This window comes from Amyelois transitella, chromosome 5 (genome assembly GCF_032362555.1).
Source record: "Amyelois transitella isolate CPQ chromosome 5, ilAmyTran1.1, whole genome shotgun sequence".
NCBI lineage: Eukaryota > Metazoa > Arthropoda > Insecta > Lepidoptera > Pyralidae > Amyelois > Amyelois transitella.
Genome location: NC_083508.1, coordinates 4,831,351 through 4,854,858, shown reverse-complemented (window position 1 = coordinate 4,854,858; position 23,508 = coordinate 4,831,351). Strand labels below are relative to the sequence as shown.

The following is a 23,508-nucleotide window of genomic DNA, read 5'->3' as shown; positions in this document are numbered from 1 at the left end:
TACAGTCACGCGTTGTGGATGCATTTGTTTTTCGACAATCACGTGTGGCTCCGAACTTTTGTATGAAATTTTCGAACTGCAGCCAAGCTTTCACTATTTTTGAAATATTCTTTAATAATAAAGACACGTTGTTCTATCGAGTAACGCTCCCTTTTTAATAACCCTATACTGTTAGCTGTCAAATTGCTTTTTTTTCAGGGTTGCCAACACTTCACTGCACAAATGGCGGCAAATTCAAATCTTGCGTTAATTTTGGGACACCCTATATAAGATGTATTATGTATGAGTCAAATATTATTTATATTAAAGTCAAAATATTATTATACATTCAAATACAGATACGACCGAAATATGAATACGATCACCTACATTTTATACCTAGGGAATCTCGTGACAGAAATAATACAAAGTAATTGATAACATGACTGATAGCGAAATTAAAGTGAATCAAGTAGCCTTGGATAATGATGAACAAAATACAAAGAAGCTGTAACTTAAGAAGTCTAAGAATATGTGTAGTAGGTATTGTTACGAATCAATTAAGTACCAACATGCCTTCAGAATAATGAGCATGTTTTCTTTTCAAAATCAGTCGAGTTTGACGGCTATAACTAAAGTCGACTCTAGTAACATTGCTTTTGTGATTTTGGTCATTGCGGTCAATGTAAGCTGACCAAACACCATCTTGATCTTTTGTTAGACCTCCTTTTGTTCTGACAAAAACGAACACAGTTACCTTAGTTTAGTGAAGAAAATAGATTAAAGAGGATTTCAAATTATCTATTAGCAAAATTACCTAACGCTCTTGTTCTTTTTATACTTCGTTTTGTATGAAGATCTATTAAAGCTTTCACTTCAAAAACTACGTTAAAAAATGCATACAATTAGTCTGAAATATTTATCAACTATTATCATTAATTCCTAATTTGTTCTACAATTTGGTAAATGTTAAAAATATATAGTTACCTAGGCAGAAGACAATGTTTGAAATTGTCACTTTCACTCAATCGCATATATATCTTTGAAAATTGCATGTTTATAAGGTGCATGTGGTTCGTTGACTCCTTTAAAATTGTGGTTATCAAGTTGTTTGATCAGTTTAAATATTACCAGTTGATTTTATAATTACTGTTTTGGAGCAATATGGTCGTTAATACTTGAATTTCAAGTTTTACTGCATCGCAAAATAGCGGTTATGAAAGCAGGCGTGTCGCGAATTTTTGGACTATCTTTCCGCATTCAAAAATGTACGTGTAGTGGAGATTTTATTTTGTCATTATATTTTCTTTAGATGACGATCATATAATGACTATTTCAAGGGTTATTAAGATCTTGAGTTTATTTTTGTTTTGCCACATTTACTAATTATACCATTTAGTAGGATATAGTTAACTATATAGTACTTAAGTACTACAGCGTATTTTCTTCGCTTATCTTTTACTATTAGAATGTAAATTCATTATTCACATGGAATATGGATTATTTTATATTTCTAGACGTGGTCATATTTAAATTACCGTACTAAGCCAAAATATAAATATTTAATAATATGGTTTCCAATCGACGTTGCTTCGAGCCATTCAGCACTTTCTACGATTTTTTGCCCAGTAAATATTCAAGTCTGCAGATATGTAGCTAATGTGTTTTCATTGGCGGGTCTTGAAAGCTGATCGTTTGAAAATGTCGTCGGCGCAGTCGCCTTTTGAAGGTAGAAAGCGGTCTTCAACTGTGAAGATATGAAGATATCACTAATTGCAACTGGAAAAATTTGATCCAGACTTGATGTGAAATAGAAAGTACATTAAGTCAGTTTGTTTCAAATCAATTCTTATTTGGTTGTGCATTTACTAAAAATATAAATCTTATATTTTAAATTTATTTATGTCTAAATCAAATAAGAAGAAAGTAACTAAGACGTATGTTTTATAAAAACCAACGTTCAATGTGCACTATAAAATTTATTTAAACTTTCAGATTGCACGAAAGGATCAAATACAAGAAACTTTATTTATTTCGTCGTCACCAAAGATACTAATTAAGAATTCTTCTTCAAACATAAACTAAAAGCGTCAATCCCAGACAATAAAGCCCTTTGTTCCCGCTCCCAGTGTAGTGCCACGAATACAGAACTACTCAAAAGCGTTAATAATGAGGAAGTGCTCTAGAAAAACTACTGTACAATTATGATTACGAAACGACTACTGTCTGTTCTTGTGCGCAGATGAACATTTTGCTTAACCGTCGTGTAATCTCACTCCATATTTCTGTATACGCAACGAGTGGTGAAACCGAGCTTAATGAACTTATTGTCTTTGGTAAATAAAGCTGCATATCTACTGACAAAATAATCCACCAAGTTAATTCAGCAAACACAAATTTATAAATACCGAGAACTTTACAAAATTACAACAGGCAGCTCGGCGCTTAAAGTTTCTTTCAAAGTGGAAATAACTACCTTTATTGTTTCAGTCTGTGATGAGTTTAAACATATATTGCCATGTGCCCATGGCATAAAATCTATCGGAATAAGTGTCTGGGTGTCTATAATGAGACAATAAACAATTTTAATTGCAGATCACACACGCGGGCGGCAACCGTTAAATTGATGTTGTAAAGGAGAGTGCACACCATGACTAGACCATTTCATGTAAACGTTTAAATACTTATATAAGTCCACCACCATCAAAAGATTACTTGACCATGTATGTATTTTATGCAAATTATGAAAGAATTATCATTAAATCTCAACAACACTACTATCTTCAAATTTTGGGAGCACTAACTAAATAGCGGGTAAAAAATAAATTAAGACAAGCTGATACCTGACTTCGTTCGCGTCGATAAACGATTTTGGAATCAAATTTTTGGAGAACTTTTCTTTATTTTTTGGAGTTTAGTTGTAACTTGTATCATTATGCTACCGTAATCAGGTGTTCCAGATCTTCGATATCCAGTCTTATTAGTAAATGCTCATCAGGTTGGACAACTTTTACTAAGCCATCATTTCCGTACAAGTTACAGAGTAGCTGCTCTCTTTGAGATTCACATCAAATGTTCCAATCCACTTTTTCGTCAGAAGTCCATTGCAGAATAAATGCAGCTTATTATTATAATTGTACAATCTCCCTGACTGCAAAGCTGATATTCATCCCACGCTCTGCTGGGCGAGTAAAGACACATTGCATTACATTCACTTTACAAACGACGAGACGTAAATGCATAGTCAGAGTAAATTGTCGCTATTTTGTAAGAGTAACATCCGCTATTGATTTTCATTGTTTTACAGGACATGATAAAAATGTAGAAGTATTGGTTAAGCACAAGTACTTATATAGGTAATATTTATTGAAACATACATACATATAGTTTCGTTTATATCCCTTGCGGGGTAGTAGAACCAAAACAGTCTTGTAAAAACTGAAAGGCCACGTTCAGCTGTATGGCTTTATGATGGAATCGAGATTCAAATAGGTTGCTAGCGCATCACCTACAAGAGGAACCCCAAATATATAAGCCTATCCCTTTGTCGCCTTTTTCGACATCCATTTAAAGGATATGGAGTGGTTCTATTCTTAAGTGCCGGAAACCACACGGCTTGATTCTATAGTTTATAAAAATTGAATTAGCTTTTATATGAAGCTTCGCTCGCTTAAGCTGCCAATTTTCGGGAGTGAAAAGCTGTTTATGGCCTTCTTAGTGTTCCTTTATTAGTATTCTTAGGTCAAATAGGCTCGGGCTCCTCTTCAGAGTGGTGAGGATGCAACTGGTACTAAAGACAACAGGAAGAAGAATAAACAAATCAGGTATGTGCCTACGAAATACTACACGGTTTAAATTAATGCATCTATCGGGTTCCCGCGGAATGATGATCGTGAGAATTTTTTTACGTTTTTATCTTTCACGATCACGACGGCCTGAGGTTAAAATTATTAGCTGTAAGGTTGATACCCCGACTTTATGAAATAATGATCAAATAATGATGGATGGTATTTCGTAGCTACAATTATATGAATGCCAGATACATCAAAACGCAATGACTATTTTGACCTTAGAAATGTAAAATTGCTAAATATTATACCAACACAAATTAAATCAACTCATCATCATCGCAGTCTGTCTCGCCAAAAACCTATCCCTGTCCGGGAAGGAATTTTCGAAATTTCCATAAGAACGGAATAGGGTTTTTTTTTTGTTTCACGCAAACGGATCTGCGGATGTTCTCTAGTTTACTATGAAGATTTAAAATATATAAATATTAATGTATACGGGACAAATTAAACAGATTGAGTAAGCCTCGAAGTAAGTTCGAGCCTTGTGTTACGAGATACTAACTCAACAATGCTATATTTTATAGTATATACTATACTTATATAGATAAACATCCAAGACCCAGGGCAATCAGAAATAATTATTTTCTCATCATGCCCTGGCCGGGATTCGAACCCGGGACCTCCAGTGTCACAGGCAAGCGTACTACCGCTGCGCACAGAGACCGTCAAACATCTTTATGTATGTATATACTTCTTCCTCCTGCCTTTAGCCCCGGTTGCATCCTCACCACTCGGAGAGGAGCCCGGGGTATGCCTTTGACGGTGGATCCTAGATTGGGTGAGTCAGGTTTTATCGAAGTGACTCCCGTCTGACCTTCGCAACCTTTGCAGGGGCACCTATACCATATTGGATCGATCATGGTTACTTATCCAGTGCCTGAATGTGGAGGTTTCCTCACGATGTTGTTGCTCACCGTAAGAGCTTCAGTTAATGTTGAAACTAATGTACGTAACTTCGAAAATAGTCATGGGAACATGGCCGGGGTCCGACGCTCTCTGTGAAAACCTTTATTTATATACTGAGAGCTTACTTGTAACACCCTTGCATTCGGCATTTTACCAGCACTAGTAGGGCAGGCATGCCATCAGTCTTCATCGGTACATCGTCGCGGCCAATAAATTATAAAAAGTGGCCCACTCGCCTCGCAGCATGCTAACGGTACAGACAACATAGATTTCACTATCAGTTTTTGTGGACGTTACCAAGGAGCCTGTTTGAGACCTATCAATTAATAGTCGCATTTTATCTACGAATAGATATCCGTTCGATTAATTAAATAACATGATATTTAAAATCAAAATTTATCTCTTTGGTTATCAAAATTAGGCATAAAAAAAACCTCACAGTATACAGGTGAAGAACTTAGAAGTATCTATCTATATAAAAGCACTGGCCTACTGATCGACTAACATATCCAACGCGCAGTCCAAACCGTCGGGTCTAGACAAACATTTGAAATTTGGAGGACCCATTGACCATATAAGGAACCTACGTGAGAAGATAAAAAAATACGAGTTGATGACTTTTCAAAGTGAAAAATATTAATTGTTTAAATAGGCCGTTTCCAGCACTTAAAGTAGGTTCGTAGCATCACATTAAAATTTAGTAGGTTCAAAATAATTAATTTGTCTGGCAATACTGTGTTACATATGCCATGTGCTAGAAGCACGTATAACAATTCTGAGAAAACAAAACTACATTGCTATGTAGTTTGTTCAAATTAACACTTACAATACCATTCTAATATAGCTCTCTCTGTAAAAGGTGAGCAATCATGTCCGCGAAAATTTGCACCTGCTAACATATGTCATGAATTCGTGTATCGAATTACAATCACTTATGGTGGTGGTGTGCTGTTATCACAGCTAGCTAACCTGAATTTTAATACTATAAAAATAAATTTCAAAATCGCAATCGCAAATTCTTATGCTGATTGACCCATCATTGATCACTGACAGTCGATACAGATTGACAAGATACAATGGGTATCTTTTTACATATTATTATTACGTTAGACGATGATGTAAGTAATTTTTATTAGTAATTTGCTTTAATGTGCAATTGCATACCATGTATCACTCACTGGAATTATTATTATTAGCGCAATGATAATCAAATTTTCCATTTATAGCTCGTTATAAATTATTCTTACTACTTATGTACCTAATTTTGAAAAAAAAATATTTTGATTCAATTTTTCGATTTTTGATCAATATTTTGTCCATTTGCTAGAATTATGATACCTATTCTTAGGCATTTGTTGGCTATTGGTTTGCTAGCATTATAAGAGGGTTAAACAATATTTGTAATAATAAAACACCTCATAATAATATCCCAACGGTAAAAAAATTCTTGCTCACATCTCTCTAACGGTAATCATTAGCAAGTATTCGAAAATTCACCGGCATACAAATAGTACACACTGTTTTCCGAGCAGAGTCAATATACGCACGCACGATCGAGTGAGAACTAAAAACCCCTACCATGGTTTCAATTGTTAAATTAAATATGGGAAACTCAAATTTGGGCATGATTATGACTGATTAACAAATAAAGACGTAATATAACTTTTATAATATTTAAATTTCGGACAGTTCATGGTGCCTAGTACTATGCCTACCGCAAAAAATGTGCCTTTATACTTTTGTGTGTTATAAAAAACTTTGGAAATAAGCAAGTAAAAATGATTTTGAGTAAGAAATTTCATAAACAGTTCTGCCACAAACAATTATCAGCAATAATTTTCGTATCTTGCCTTTAGAGATGTATTCACAAATTGACGCCCACTGGAAGTAACTATACTGAACCTAATATACCTTTACAATCGTAAAGTTCTTTCCTTAGTAAATGGTAGTGGTCTGCTTTGTATTCTCTAAAGTACGCGACATACTCACACCAAAGACATTTTCACGGCTCTCCACACGTTTGTATTCCAATGCGATGAAGGGAATTCTCCTGACACCGTAACAAATTGCTGTCCTACTTTGACGATGGCTAAAGACTTTCTTGAGTGCCAAATAAATCGGTTTGACAGTTGGGGTAGCAGGAAAACGGAGAAATCTTTTATCAAAGATGCATTGTTTAGACCTTAGTAGAACTTTTCTATCAATTCTCAGCTGAGACATTTATATTAGACGTTATCAGTTCTAGGTTGAGCAGAGTCTACCTCTATACCTACATTGTCTTATATTGTAATACCTATAGACTGCCAAATAAGTTTTTTTTTACAGTAAACATATGATACAAAAGACAAAACAAATTTCATCTCAATGGTTATCTTTAGCAGTACAGGGTTGAATGCATCTGCTTGAGATTACTTCGATTTAATATGCGATTAAGCGAACCTTAAAATGCGACAAAAATATCGTTCCCAAGTAAGTTCTCTAATTAACTATCATCAATTCTAATGCAGCTATTTGGCCAGTTCGGGAAGTACTCCGGACGTTGGTCATTGTCAATCGACAAAGGCTGAAATCCAAGGCCAAACATTTGGTACCTACTCAGCATTTAGATATTTTCACTTGTTCTGTGCACGTACCTTATCAATCAGAGTGATTTCAACTATTTTTATAAAATACTTTTATTTGTTAATTTGAAATCTCAACACGCGTTACCTTCCTAACATTAAAGAAAATGACATATAACTCTTTTCCAAGCCTTTGGCGGAGTGTGCTTCTGGAAAAATACAAAGATTAGAGAGAGATACTACAACACGCGGGGAAACCGCGGACAAAATTTGTTATCAATATACATACAGATCCCGTGGTTCAGATAGGATCTTATATAATAACAACATAAGTAAGCAAGACTACTGATAGCAAAATTTTCAGATGACTACTTATCTCGACCTCGACCGCGTGATAAGGAATCTTATAAGTACTTGTATGTTTGCCATTATTATTTTTACCTCGATAACTGGACCGTCATCTCTGAATAGAGCGATTATAAATTTCAGTTGAAATTTAGTTCACATTCAAATAAAAGATATGCATGAATTCAATAACATTCCAGAGTATAATTACTTACGCCTGTATGACACAGTCAAATTTAATAGTTTGGTAATCCACACAACTGCTAACCGGAAAAGCGTGTACTATGTTCATTTCATCAACCAATGTGGTCAAAAATTTAGGACAGAGAAAATTATTAGGCTGGAAATTAATGTGTATTCATCGTAAGCTCTCCCTCCCTTCATATGTCAGTTGTTACTTTATGTTGGAGTTCATAATTATTATACTAATGAGGTTCTTTGGGGATTTATACCCGTAAAAATCTTTCTTAGCATAATATAACGTTATGATTCTTACGTCGTTTCAAAACTGTTTGTGTTTCAGCAAAATCCATTCTGTTCCGACTTCTGTCGGATGTGATAGATTCCAAATATAATCACGTCAAATTTCCTCAAATGTAGACAAAGACTATGTACATATTTCCACAGCTTACAAATACATACATATCACGTCTATATCCCTTGCGGGGAAGTCAGAGCCAATAGTCTAGAAAATACTGATAGGCTACGTTCAGCTGTTTAGCTTATCTTTTGTTTAATACACCATTATTAATATTTAATTTTGTTGTATTCTGCATTGTACATAGTAGTTCGGGGTCCGGGCTCCGAATTCTGATTATATTAAAATTTAGAAAAAGACTAATTTTGAAGTGGTCACTAAGCACTACGATTTTTATGACTTTTCCTTGGTTGGTCTTGCAGATCTGGGATAAGATGGCATCAGTACACACGCACGTAAACAGCATTGTGTATGCGCATAAATCACCGATTCGCGCCAGATGTCCGGATTGCGACATTACATACAGATAGCAAAACAATAGCAAATTTTTAAGTTTCAGCAGAATTGTGTAGAAAAACACAACGTAGAAAAACACAACGTAGAAAAATAACCAGTATGTTGAGTATTATTGACAGTGTAGACAGCTCTACTGGCCTAGTAAAGTTTTGAAATAAAACAACGACAACAACGAAATAAACAAAGACAGGTAAAAAATCAATTATTACCTTTTCAATTATGTAGATTGAGGAGTTTCTAAACTAATGCACTAACAAAAGACCTTCCAGTGAAAATAATAAAATCTGAGTTCTTACACCATGCACAGCTTAAACTTCTAGTTATGAAGAAGGATGCTTAAATTCAGAATCTGATTTATATTTTTAATCTACAACACTACATTTAGGCTGTTGTAATAAATTAATATTACTCAATTTAAATTGGAACTTTATTATTTCTTTGTAAACGGTACACATTGCATATAAACACTTGCAACATTGAATCCGACCATTGTTTGCAGTTGTTGGTTTGTGGGCGGCGCGCAGGCTTCGACAGGTGTGTTGATAACGAATTCATATCATGAATACCTTTCACCACCTACCGTGAACGATAAATAAGACAATAGGTACTTGTAAGTAGGTACAGATCACAGAACGTCACGGCATTTTTTGACTACCTACTTTAAGTAAATTTGCGATAACTTTATCCAAACTGATAATGTTTGTTTGTTTATAATATATTGGTCTATCAATGTCATTGGTTTTTGAAATTGATATATTTTTTTAAATTGCTGCAGTATCAATACAAATCGGTTATATAATGACTAAAGTCCATTTAATGCAGTATTATTTATTCCTAAATTCTAAAAATATAACCTACTCTTATGTTAAGGCTGGATTTTTTAAGAGCTAATTTAATATCAAAATCAACAGGTTGGGAATGATGTAAATTATAATTAAACATTGTGAAGTAATGCTGACGATTGTTCGCATCATTAGAAAACAAATGCCAATCAAATTCATTACTATTGCAAAAACAAGTGTTTAATAATATTTTATACTTGCCTACCGAATGATTGATTCAATAAACATAGACAAATATGCTCAATAGCCGATATTCGGAGGCTATCTTTATTTTTTTGAATTAGCGTAATATTTATTTTTAAATTAGCGTAAACATTCTTCGTGTAATTTTTGTTAAGTAACTTTAGAAAGAGCACATCTTGAAGAAATATCATGTGCAATCTGTTCTGCCAAATTCTGTAAAGGATAAAGGAAGTTCTCAATTCCAGTATTGGGCCACACAGTATTGAACCTCGCCTTTGAATCTGTTCATGACTGCGCTAGTTATATACCGGATAGGAACGTGAATGTATGATAATGGAAATAATAAAGTGAATTCTTTAGCCCTCACATAATACACAGTAAAAGAAGTATTTAATTACTACTGCATATCGTTGTCGTCAGTTTCAATAAAAAGAAATGGTTTGCTAACTATTGTTCAACGTATAGATTACTTAATCTCGATTAAAAATGGCGGAAACCTAATATTTAGAGTGTAACAAGTCGCGATCTGAGCGATTAGTTACATAACACTTAAAAATATTTATAACAGTTAACTAAGACTAATTATAAAACTATTGTTAACTGTAATAAATATAGGTACTTACTGGATAATATAATCATCATATTGAGTCAATAAACATAGAAATAATGATAAGTAATATCTAGTTATTACTAATTCTTATTCCCTTATTTTCAAAGATATTTAATATGGAAATGGGACTAATTCGCATAACGTCACATTGAAGCTTTATTAGTATCTTAATTGAGAGAAAGATTATTCATTTTATTGATCTAAGTAAAGGTAAAAAAAGAAACTTGTCTGACCTATCATTTGAACCTCGAGGGCGAGATCAAGATGCAATTGGTACGAATTAAGTACGGCTCCTTATTTGAGGTCCACCACAGACTTAATAATAGCCTGTCATATATGTACTTATATGAGGAACGGAATTCTGCTCTGATGACTCGAAACTGAAAAATGAAATTGAAAAGGATCTTTGTCAGACGATTTCAAATGGTATTGAATGTCTTCCTTAAACAAAGCTTATTATTTCAAATTTTATTTGATGTTCAAATTATGATTTTTTTAAAATTAATTACATGGATGTTTTTACAAACCAACAACGATAATATACGGTCATTTTTACGATTTCACCAAGAAGGCTTTATGTCTCCCCGAGTAAATCGGAGGCTAAGTATTGGAAAGTGAAACTTGGGGGTTTATGATACAGCAATCATTGCGTAATTACCAAGTGCACAGGCCGTGGCAACCGTCACCATGGCAACGCTCTGTTAAAGCTCTTGAAAGTGAAACCTGGAGCGATGACCTACCATATGGAAAATATTACTAGCCTAACCCGAAATCCTAACCCGGGCAGAAGTTAGGTTAGGTACTTCTTTAGGTAAAGACTTCAATTCCCAAATCTTCATACTCCCTCTGCCCGTTCCTTTCTCCTAGTTTGATGAGCCATCACCAATAAACTTTGGGGTTCATTTCTCCATAATGAGGCACCAATATACAAAAACTCTTACATTACAGAAGAACCTAGTGATCTTCTGTAATGTATCGTATTACAGAAGAAGAATAGCAAACATTTAAACAAGACTTCAATTACATTGAGTATACTCAAGTATTAACTAGCTATCAATTTACAACACTTTATTGTATTGTACTGTAAATTTTTGCATGATTGCAAATTTAAATTAAGCAACTTGTATGACAGCTGAATAGAAAACAGAAAGTTGGTATAAGTGCTTCACAGTTAACTAGTGTGTGATTTACTGAGGTGACTGACGAGGCCGACCTGAGATGCTGACTCATTTCAAATCGTTTATTTTCAAAAACTCTCATTACATCCGTCTTATAATTAGTTTGACCATCTTCTTTTCATTAATTTAAGAAGTTTTATTCAAATCATTGTAAAAGTTGTCCAAAAATGAAAAAAATCTCGTAGCAACGCAAATGCGCATAAATCTTTCAAACAAATTTATATCAATAAATAGATATACACTGACTACACATGTAAAAATCTAATACAAAAACCACAATCATGCTAATAACGCTGCAGAATCACCCTGTAAAATATTTCCCTCGGGCTTTCTGTGCTGTATTATTCATAGAACCGAAAGCCATGCAATTTAGATGAGCCATGACACGGCGGCCTTTGATATCCAGCATTTTAAATTTAATTTGCACTTTAAAACGGATACTTAGTATATGGTACATATTGCATTTTGTTCGAGAAAAAAATAAAATCCTTCCGATTCATGTCTGATTGATATTTCAGCACGTGTCCAATTCACAATAGAATATGACATGCCTTTGCTAAGTAGATTTACGTTTCATTTTTTTTAAATACCTGGATATTGTATTAACAATTTCGACATTACGAGTACTATATTTCCTTCACCTCATTATTTTCCTCAAATTCATTCAAATTGTTATATACACAACCAGCTAGGTATATATCTTTAATTCTGATCTCTCAATGCAGTATGCAGTTCCAGTTGATGCGGTATGAATGCAATCAATGTCGTTAGCACAGGACATGTCCAGTTGCCATCTCAGAGGATCAAGGGTCAAATCCTAATTGAGTTCGTCATGTTGTACGACGAAGACTACATACATGTATAAGATAATGAATGATGTATGTCACTATAATATGTAAGTTAATTTTACAGCTGCTTACACTTTCGCACAGTTCCTACTAGCGTGGGATTTTATTAGAAAAATGATATTACTCCATAACAAACAGCTTTAAAGAAGATTATAATGAATGAATGTTGTTAAAACGAAAGAATTATAAATTTGTGTATCAAATAACCATTTCTATACATCGAGAAATTTCTTTTGAATGTAAGACTAAAAAGTTAGCTACTAGCTTTACTTTTCCGATTTTGTGGCCGTCTTTTCCTTTTAACGTCCAACTTTAGGATTTAAATTCACATTGAGAAACTTCCATAGTAAACTTTTACTAATGGCCGCCGTTCGGCCTGAAGATTTTAGACTCAGATAAAGTTTCAGACCGCTCTCGTTTCACTTAACGATTTAATTCTAATATAAACATACCTTTATATTGAATTACTTTAATAGGAGGATGATGATAATAAAATCAGACAATAAGTCAAGAAACATGTGTGTACGTTTTAACAGAATCCACAAAAAATCAGTATTAAAAGATCTGGCAAATTTTTACCTTTTCGGCTGCCTGCCTAACATAATCTCAGAATATTATATCTGAATTTGCGAAAAGAGAAACAAAAAAGACTAATGTGGACATAATATAGTTTACCAATAATAATGTGAAATATATGTTATCACATTGAACATTACGTAACGTCCCCGTAAGTTTCAATTGGTTAAACAATACAACGCGCCGGCGTCAATTGAAGAAACCTTGACAAACACCAACAATTACGTTTTTGTGATAAAAATATTACTTTATTTTCGTGTGTAAAATAATAAACAACTTGGATTTTCACACAAAGAAATCTAAAATATAAAAATGTTTGATGTTTTGCGTGCAGAGTGATCAAAATTTAAAAGGATACCTACCTGTCGTGAGTATTGATGAGAAAAGGCAAACTGACAGAACTGACTGAAAAAGTGACACAAAGTCGACGTCGGCGAACTTTTATGGATCAAATGGAGGAAGCCTTAATAAAGGGAAATGTTGGAATTACCCGACATTATCGATCGATTATGTATGAACGAGTGTGGAGTAAGCAAGAGAGGTGTGTGAGTAAGTGGAAATCCATAGTCACTGCCTATGCCTGAGGAATACAGGCCTGATGTATTTAATATTACGTTCACTCAAATTTTACGATACATCAATAAGACATACTGGCAAGCTGCAAGTACAATAACGGTGTATTTACTGCACTGATGTCTGCAGACATTGCATAAACTTGTAAGGACCGGCCAAACGGCCATCAATCGCTGTTCGCGCGGCCTTTGCCCTTTTTACAAGTAATTGGCCCGTTCACTAGCTGCGTCCTTACTACATACATACATACATAGGGTCACGTCTATATCCCTTGCGGGGTAGACAGAGCTAACAGTCTTGAAAAGACTGAATGGCCACGTTCAGCTATTTGGTTTAGTGATAGAATTGAGATTCAAATAGTGACAGGTTGCTAGCCCATCGCCTAAAAAAGAATTCCTAGCCTATCCCTTAGTCGCCTTTTACGACATCCATGGGAAAGATATGGAGTAGTCCTATTCTTTTTGCCGGGAACCACACGGCACTGCGTCCTTACTAATATTTTAAATGCGAAAATTGTGAGTCTTTATGTACTTTTGCTTCTCTTATGTAAACTATTAAAAACATTTGGACGTACAACATCCATAGGTTTCAATCGGGAAGTTAAATATATTTAAGGAACAGTTTTAGATGACAAAGACCTTTATAAGTTGATACTAATTGATTGATATTATTGAACGAATAGACTGCTTGTATTAAATTATTTCTATAGTAATTAGGTTCTGTATTTATTACATATTACGGTTTCATAACGGGACTGAATTCAATGTAGTACACTTTGGAATTGAGCTTTTAAATTCAACATTTTAATTAACCGAAATCTTTTGATGTTACGAATATTCTTTAATTGTCAGTCAATCAGATAGTATCTTTATTTATATATTTAGAAGTTTTAGATATAAAATCAAGAAAGTTTAGTCTGGATTACTCTTTTCTGCACACTCTCTTAGGCACACTAATTAATCAGTAGGTACCTAGAAAATATACGTACTCAGTTGGTTTACCAAAGCCTAGTGTTTTTTCTGGACGTAAGCAACTGATGTTGATGCAACCCACCGTAACCCTTTGTTTGCGTTTAATTAAGAGTACAGCCGATAGACCTTTTCCTTTCCACACAAGGGACGAACCGAGAAAAGGGGGTTAAAACAACAAAAAGTACCTTGCGTACACATAGTCGTTAATCTACTAGATCAATTACTTACAAATTAGTCCCATTTTATCTCAACTATAAAATATTGTTAAAGAATGAAAACGATGTAATTGCCGTCTCAACCAAAAATTAAATTATTTAATTTTTCTACTAACATAGAATTTTGTTACTAAGTATATGTAATTTTCTTGAATAAATTTTATGCTCACTGAAAACGACATTGAAACTATTCTGTTACAATTTTATAAAAGTTTTAAAATATGTTTTTAGTTTGAGCAAGCAACTATTACGGTTAACTCTAACTATATACTTAAATTGTGCAGTTATTTAGAAAATTGAGTTTATTCCTTGTGCTTACCAGGAAAAAATAAGGTAAAGTGACATCAAACTATCTTTTCTTTGCCCGTTTTTAATTGCATTTCTAGCTGCTTAGCTTGGGGTTCGATAAAAGTGGGTTTAAACTATACATTGTGAAATCAAATAAAATAAAAAAAATGTATATTGTGATCTAATTTCCATTCTACACTACTAAGTAGAGCAAAACACGAGAACACACATTTTCTGCACACTTCCCCGATATAATATATTTAGAAACGTCTTACAATTCGTGCTTCCATAATACTCCGTGAAGCCATGAAGCTGTGCCTGCGTTTTGACAGTTAAATAACACGTTTCGGTTCCGTTTTGTACCAATAAGAGACGATGTTGCAAAACCTCTGTTGCAAATCTCGGATTTTCTCAGAACAGAATGCTTGCTCTTGTAAATTGGAGCAACGGCTCTCAAGCGAAATATTGAAAAAGTCTGTTTGAAGAGTAGCAATAATACTTATATGTGAGAATATTGTTTTGATTAAGCTTTAAATGAGTTTATTTACGTTCAAGTATTTATTTTTAAGCGGATAAAGTTATTTTTTATTTTTATTCTTTCTTTGACTGAAAATGATATTTCAATGCTCTCTGCATCAGGGCCGACATTTACTTGATAATTTAAGTGATAGTTATTGTCCACTGTCCACAGATTATTGTGATTTCAACTTGCAATATTATCTTAACATCTTTCATTTAAAACGAGAGGGAAAATGGCGACATTCAAATCGATATAATTTGCTCAATGGACCTTATCACAGTCATGCCAATAACAATTGGCACAAGTGGGGCAATGTCTAGTAATTACGACTCGGACAGTTTGTCGAAACATAATCGCCTTTCACGAAATTCTCTAAGAGTTTGGGTCCAAGAATTTAAGTGAATTTGAATGAGCTTTATCAAACGGCATTCTTCCGATACTTTATCTAATAACAAAAAATATACGGTAACAGTTACAAGGATACTTTCATAAGTTTAGGTTCTGCTAAAGAGTTATCGAATTTAAAGTGAGCGTAATCGCGTGATGGGTTAATGACAAAGTCTAACGATAACAGGACCAACAGCTTAACGTGCCACACAAGATAATATACTGAATAGCTAAAGTTTAATCACAGTCAAACTTTTGTATACAAAAAAAAAGATATCGAGCAAAATTAAATATTTCTGGCAACAACGCAGTTTTAAAAGAAAACCGTAATTTGTTACATACTTGTTACTACTTAAAAAATTGTTGCTAAATATTAAAAAAAAAAACTTCTGAACTTATTTCATGAAGGTCTGTATCATCAGTAGCATATATCTTTATTTGTAATAATAATATGTATGTATGTTTTATTATAAATGAAAATAAAAAAAGATTTTTAAATTTGTCCTTGCGAATAATATAAGCTCTCGTTAAAAGTAATTTAATCTACATGCTAAACTGGTGCTCTATATAATAAAGCTGGTGAAACAGGCTTGCAAATAGCCGACAAGGGGCCTTTTACTCGCCCATTGGCTCAATCCGTTCAGCTCAGACCAGTCAGACCCTATTCCGCATTCCCCGGTTACAACATAATGAAATTACATATATTTAGCACTTGTATTCATATAATTAATTGACTTTAAGAAAGGTGAGGGTTTCAATGTTATTTTCTTTGTTTGTTTTGCGATTACTATACGACGAATTATGAACGATAAGATTTTTTTGTGTTAGGAAGGACATTTATTAGTGAGTATCTACTTTATTATAAATTTAAATCTGATTAATTAATTCATATGAATTAGAAAACCATGAAAACATATCAATTCTATATATACTATTCTATTGTTAATTTCTTAAGCTTCTTATTTAAACATTTGCAACAGTCAAATGCAGAATTAACATCTTAATTTGTACTCGCGCTGCTTTGAGCAGAATGAACATTTGTGCTTTCCTTAATTTGTTTCATGCCTTACAGATCAAACGGCAAGATCCCTATACAGGGTGTCTTATTTACGAGGATGGGTAGATAAATAACTTACATTCCTCTAACAAGAGAGCTTGATGTCGAAACCTTATACGAGTATTAGCAACAACAAATATCCAAACCGAATTTATCACTATTCACTTCAGTATCACAACTCGTTACATACAACATATAGGTATATAATGTCCCACTTTTTTCTAAATCTGTATATATACGCTAATCTAGGAAAGTTGTGGACAGATTTTGTTCCTGTTTGAAATGACGGAAAGAGGGTTTTCTGAGAAAGATCTATATCTAAAAATGCTTCCCATGGGAAGCCGGGGCGGTATGCTAGGTTAGTATATAGAGAACATAAAGGAATAATAACACAAGAAACTACCTATTTCTACTTACATATTTCTAAAGAAACTTTTATAGCAGTCCCGAGAATGTTTTGATTTAGCTTATCTTTCCCTATTTATTCTTTCCCGATTGCATTCTCTTGGCTTTAAAGCATCGGAGTGCGTTAAAGACTGTCTTCATAAGTGACTACTTAAATGCTTGGGACGTTTTAGCATTACTACAGTGGTTTTGTACTGGGTCTTCTGCTTCATCGATACCCAGTAAAGGATAAAGGCAAGGTATGTGTACTGCACCTACCTATGTGAAAAGGCAAATAAGCAGCGGAAGGTCGTGAATAAAGTCATACTCTAATGTAGATTACATTATTTCGAAGGTATGCTTTTTATTTTGGATTCTGCAATAGATACAACAATGGCGTGCCACCATTGGTCTAAATTTTGTCTATTACACAATTTGTTGCAGTTCGCCCTTTCCGTGCACAAAAATATAATGAATAAGAAAATAATAACAGAGCACGAAATAAAGTAGAACAATTTCAAAACTATGTGAGATTAAAAGCAATAGCATTGAATGTAAGATTGATATCAGTCGTCAAATAATATCAAAACGAAATTATGGTCCTTCTCAGCAACTATATTTAATAATATCTAATCAATAATCAATCTCAATTAATGAACAAAGTATTAAATAATGACCACCGCCAAAGTTATTTAAATTATTGTTAATGCTCGATTTATTTCCGGACGCATACATTCAATGTTTATTTTGTTGTCGGACATAAATTCTTATAGCTACTTGTAAATTTCCTGTACTGAAGGAAGCCGTAATAGGGAGAGCTATATGCAGGATACTAAGTTACCTAATTAATGCGTTAAGCAGGACACGAGCAATAAACAGTCGGGAAGAGAAATCGTCACTTTACTGACCATAATTTCATTGTGCTTATCACCTTAATTTCGTAATCTATGAAAATTTATACATTTAAATCTTATTCACCCAAAAACTCACGCCTCTTTCCAGAGCGGTAGAGAAAGACTACATTTTTTCACTGTCCACGATCTCTGCGTGCGTCTTTTGCTTCATGCATATATGTACAATAATGTACATCAATTGTTTCATATAAGCTCCTCCCAAACCTTAATCTTGTTGTTCTTAGTATATTTCTCATTTAGTTTTCGGAAAAGAAGTATGGATCACTCCATCTCTTCCTGTATTTGTCGTACAATATGAATACAGGAAAAGAAGAACTTAACAATTTAAACTTTCTGAGGCAGATCAGAGTCCTACAAGCAGGTGTCCGTAAAAAAACTTCGACACAAAGATGAAAGAATACTTTTTTAAATTTTATGTAGTTTTATTTAGCCTCCTACTGGTATCAGCTGTAAAACGGTTAATGAGAAATATAAATAAAGTTATCATTACATGAAGATCAAAGAATGATTTGGCTGCGGTGTCTGACTAGGCTGTGAACCTCGCTTCTTTCAGTCGACTTAAAGGCTAAATATTAGGCAGAAGCCGTCGACACGATTGAAGAAGAAGAATAAACTCATGCTACACGTGAAGCAATTAATTTCGCGCACAATGTGCATAAATATCCATCAGACAAACTAGATCACCGTGATGAATATCAACAGGACAATTAAGGTCACTTTGTATCAAAACTATTTACGTATATCCAAACAACGGTTACGGGCAGAGTGAAGTGTTAACGAGAACGTTATTACAGTCATTAGAAACATGAAATCGTAAACTTCTTGTTTTATGGGAGTTAAATGGATTAGTGAAGTCCACGCTAGTCATTCTTAATCGATTGATCGTTATCGAATTCAATCAGACTGATTTTGAAATTGTGGTAAAAAATTATAACACGAGATCATCAGTACATGGTTATCTTTTGATGGAGCCCTTCCTGTTACAACACTGTGGTAATTTTTAGATTATGATTTTATCTCTTTTTGCTAAACTTTTGATAATTTTGTTCCTCAGAGGAAATTATAAAAGCCAAAACAACGTCGCACTTGAAACAAATTATCCATGTATGCATATTTTTAAAAAATACTCATATGAAATTATTAAATAGGTAGATGATACCCAAGGCTCCGTTAGTGTAAAACAAATAATCACCAGAATTCTAGTTCCCGCAAGTCTCTAGTCAAGTAAAATTTCAAGTCTTTAGCCAACCCAGCGGTTTGGGCTATGCGTTGGTTATGTCAGTCAGTCATGAAATTTCTTCGTATAAAACCACATACCGTTCATAATCGTGACACCACTTAGCTGGACTAAAGACTGTGAAAAGCAATTCGATGACTTACCTGAAAAAGAAAAGTATATTCAGAAGGTTTAAAGCATAATTTAGTAGTTTTTTTAACTGTACCATAGAGCTTGCAAAAAATAGAAAGTAAATAAACTAATTTTGATCTGTAGTTTTTATACAACATGAAACAATTTTTTTTGTCATGAAATAAAAATGCGCATAATGGGGTGACTGGTTCTTTAACACATAGGTGACTCTCGTTGAATCATAATATTCACATTTTTATTATGTCTGATATAGTTATCAGAGTTATATGTTCAGTAATGGCTTAAGTCGTGTTATGTGTGTGTAGAACAGTTCGCAACAATTCAATGTTTTGAGCGCCCAGCCACAATTTCCGACAAACAAAGATTCCAGTTCCAAAACATACGCCGATAGAATGTCTAAGCAGTTATATCAACAGAGAGAAAACTAACATTCTACACATTTCTTTTACTCATCCTTTTCAAATCAATTCATGTACCTACCTAATTAAATAAAAATTAGCGGAGTTTCTATTGACAATAAAACCTACTACTACTAACAAAACAAGATATGAACCAAAGCTTTATAAATATAACAATCTTCAAGGGGTATCGTCGTATAAGAGCAAAAGATAAAATTTCTACGAATAAAGTGAAATATGAGTAACTAATACATATACACACACTATTTAAAATAGAATTAGGTACAGATTTTCTTGATACCTTACTAAACGACTATAAACATCTATTCATTAATAACACAAACCAAACACTTCATTTGTTAGATTTGTTATAGGCATTCTTTAAATCATAAAAATTATGTGGTTTATACCGAAATATAAATCAAAAAACGAGCGAACCTAGTTATTATGATTACATAATAACCAGGTTTGCTCGTTTTTTGGTAAGTATCAACTTACGAGGATATTTATATTATCACACAACTAATGTGACTTTAAATGCCAACCGTCTACTTTAAAATATACGCGTTTCGGAGGCACGTTGGGAATTCCATTGTTTAAAACAACATATACGTTTTGAATACGAAAATTACGAACCCGTTGACTTTCTACACATTGTTCGAAAGGAAAATAAAGATGATCACAATACGTGAACCTATCCGTAGTTCGATCACGTTTGACAAGTTGGGCATTAGGTCAATAGCCTTATTTATTTTGCTGGAAACTTAAAAGTGATGCCAGATTTGCGTTTATTTAGTTATTGTTTGACGTTTTTCACATATGACTACGAACTTGTCATGAAGAACAAGGGTTAGGAATAAAAGGGAAAATTTTCGATTGAAATTGTCACCAAAGACTAAGGGTACGTACACTCTCTGTTTCAGCTGATATCTTTGACGCATGGCGGCGGCACAACACTAGAGGACACAGTCAGCGAAATCACTGAATCATGGGTTATTCACATAACCGCACAGGACGCCAAGCGGTGCACTGGAGTGCCATGAACGCTGTAGGATGCGCGCTACGCGACTACTGGCTTTAGAAAATGACTAATTGGCTTGTAATAGTGTTAAACTGTCAGTTAATTGCGGCAGCTAGGATATAATTAAGTATTGCGGTGTACGTGTATCAGTTATTCGGCTGCGCGCGCGACTGAGGCACGCCGTCCGCGCACCTCCCGCTTCAGAGGCTTGCAATCAATTTATGCAAATTGACCAGACAGAACGTCAAATTGACTATTAAAATATACCGGGAATCATCCCGGTCAGGCGTCGGGATCGTGAACGGAGAAATGATGACAGGGAGCCATTTGACACGGCAGATAGGAATTCTTGGTATTCGGTTTTATTAATCCGACTATTCATTTGTATATGTTTACAATGAAGTTCTCAGAAGCACTGATATATTTACAAAACAAAACACTACAAGTCTCTCTTCTATTCTAGTAATTTTTACAATAGTAGACTCTTAGATATGACGTATTGAATGTAAAAAACTATCCAGAACTATTATACTAAATATCGGCCCATTGGAATATGCTCATAATAATTAAATATGTAAAAACTCACACCTTGTTTTAAGTCCATATAAAGAGGTTTCATTGGTAAAAAATTAAGTAAAAATTATCATCATAACTGTTATTTATTGGGTGGGTTGTTCATTTCGCTCAATATCACCTAGTTAGCTCAGGTGACTAACATAATAATTCTGAAAGATTAAGTAAACATTTTGTGGATTTTTCCATAATAAATCAAACTGATGATGACACTTCATCTAAGAACAACAATAAATCACTCGAACATTTCATATGCTGATAACTAAGTGGACAAAAAATACAAAATGCAAGAAAATATAATATAAATTTATTTTATGGAAGATGAGTACTTGTAGATGTAAAAATAAATGTTTACATTTCAATTTCTTGTTGAAAACCAATGCTAACAAGGGATCGATGGTGCAAACTAAATCAATATATAAACACTCAAATAGACGATACGATATCTAATCTTAATCATCTCTAACAAGCGAGAGGCAGCATTAATTAAAACCAGTTCACATTCACAGGGCATTACTCAAATTCAAATTAATTTCCTGCCGCTGACAATGCAAACATGCCTTAACAAGGTCGCGAGATAATTGATACCTAGTATATCAACACTGACGAAGATAACTATACAAATAAGTAAACAGCGGTTCACCGCACCATGGAACAAAAACGAGATAGAAACGAAACAACCGCAGAGAGAAAGGTGACAATGAAAGTGTTTTTGAACACTCTCCGGAGACCTCAGGGAGCATCGTCACGCGAATACGCGATATTTCTGCTACGTTCGTCACGATTGTCTGACTATATTTACGCAAAGATGACTATGAACCGTAAAGTAAACCAACACAATAGAAATTGGTGATTTCATAAGCATCATCTTTGAAATTTTCGACGCGAATTGTACTTGTAGAAACATTTTATGTCATGTATTTTACTAGCTTGCAAAAGCTGCACTCGAAGTCATTAGTTGGAGTTTTAATCGCAAGTTTTATGTCCTTAACGATAGCAGCGAGGTCATTGACTTCAGCAAATGCATAGGAATATTGCATTAAGCTTAGACATGTACTCATGACTGGAAACAAGATACGAGACTGAAATGTCGAGTTAATAGAGCCATCGCATGCGCCACTTCAATTAGCTGGACTATTTTTTTAGCTTTGACTTTAGACTGTACAAATAAACATTTTACACATACTTCATTTAGACCTTAACTAAATGGTTTTGAATTTTATGATTTTTGATAATAAAATTCAGATCAGAAAATAGACAAAATAAAATTAAAATGACACCAATATCAGATACAATTTCAGATACCTATCTGCAATTGCATAAGCAAATAACCTGAAGCCACGTATATTCTGCAGAGAATCTCGGATATTGAAATATGGAGACGAAACGAAAGTTCCATTTCTAACAATCTTCAAGTTTGCAGATACAAACACAGACTAAGAGCTAGTTCAATCTGAATATTTACTACGTGCGGGATATAATATTTGCAATATAAGAATATATTTTAAGATGTTAGATGTATTTGGAAACCACAGTATAATGCACTTTCAAGTTACTTGCCAAATAGAATTTACATAAACAAAATCGGTACTAAAGATTTAATCTGAATATCTAAGGGATGCCATTCCAGCTAGCTAGATTTTAACATACAAAAACAGTCAACTACAGGAAACGTTCATTAGTGTGGAGATTCATGGCCACATTCTATCCACCTGTTAAACTTACTAAATTTTATTTTACCAGGCCCAGGACTACAAGATTTGAATATGGAATATCGCTATATTCTCCCGACAGACGCTCCAGTTTTATTTCTCCGAGAAAAGTCGCTTTTGTTCCGCCCGCTCGTAATTGCATGGCTATCCTCTAAAGAATAAGGAACAAAGGATTTGATGGATCATCATTTTTGTTTTAAAACTCATCGTAGGCTGATGTTACAATGTTTCTTTAACGTCGTTTACAGATAAA

At 33.9% G+C, this 23,508-nt stretch overlaps 1 protein-coding gene across 3 annotated transcripts in view; it reads right to left on the bottom strand.

The window, feature by feature from the left end:
• Positions 1–23,508, bottom strand: part of LOC106139103 (plasma membrane ascorbate-dependent reductase CYBRD1) — a 40,343-nt gene that overhangs the window by 10,678 nt on the left and 6,157 nt on the right. For 2 of the 3 annotated variants that reach the window (XM_013340473.2, XM_013340472.2), the window contains exon 1: positions 20,859–20,999. The exons of the other annotated variant lie outside the window; for it this stretch is intronic. In XM_013340473.2, the coding sequence (XP_013195927.1) occupies positions 20,859–20,890 (32 nt within the window). In that variant the 5' untranslated portion in view covers positions 20,891–20,999. Of the gene's footprint in view, positions 1–20,858; positions 21,000–23,508 lie in introns of those variants that run through there. 3 annotated transcript variants of the gene reach the window in all.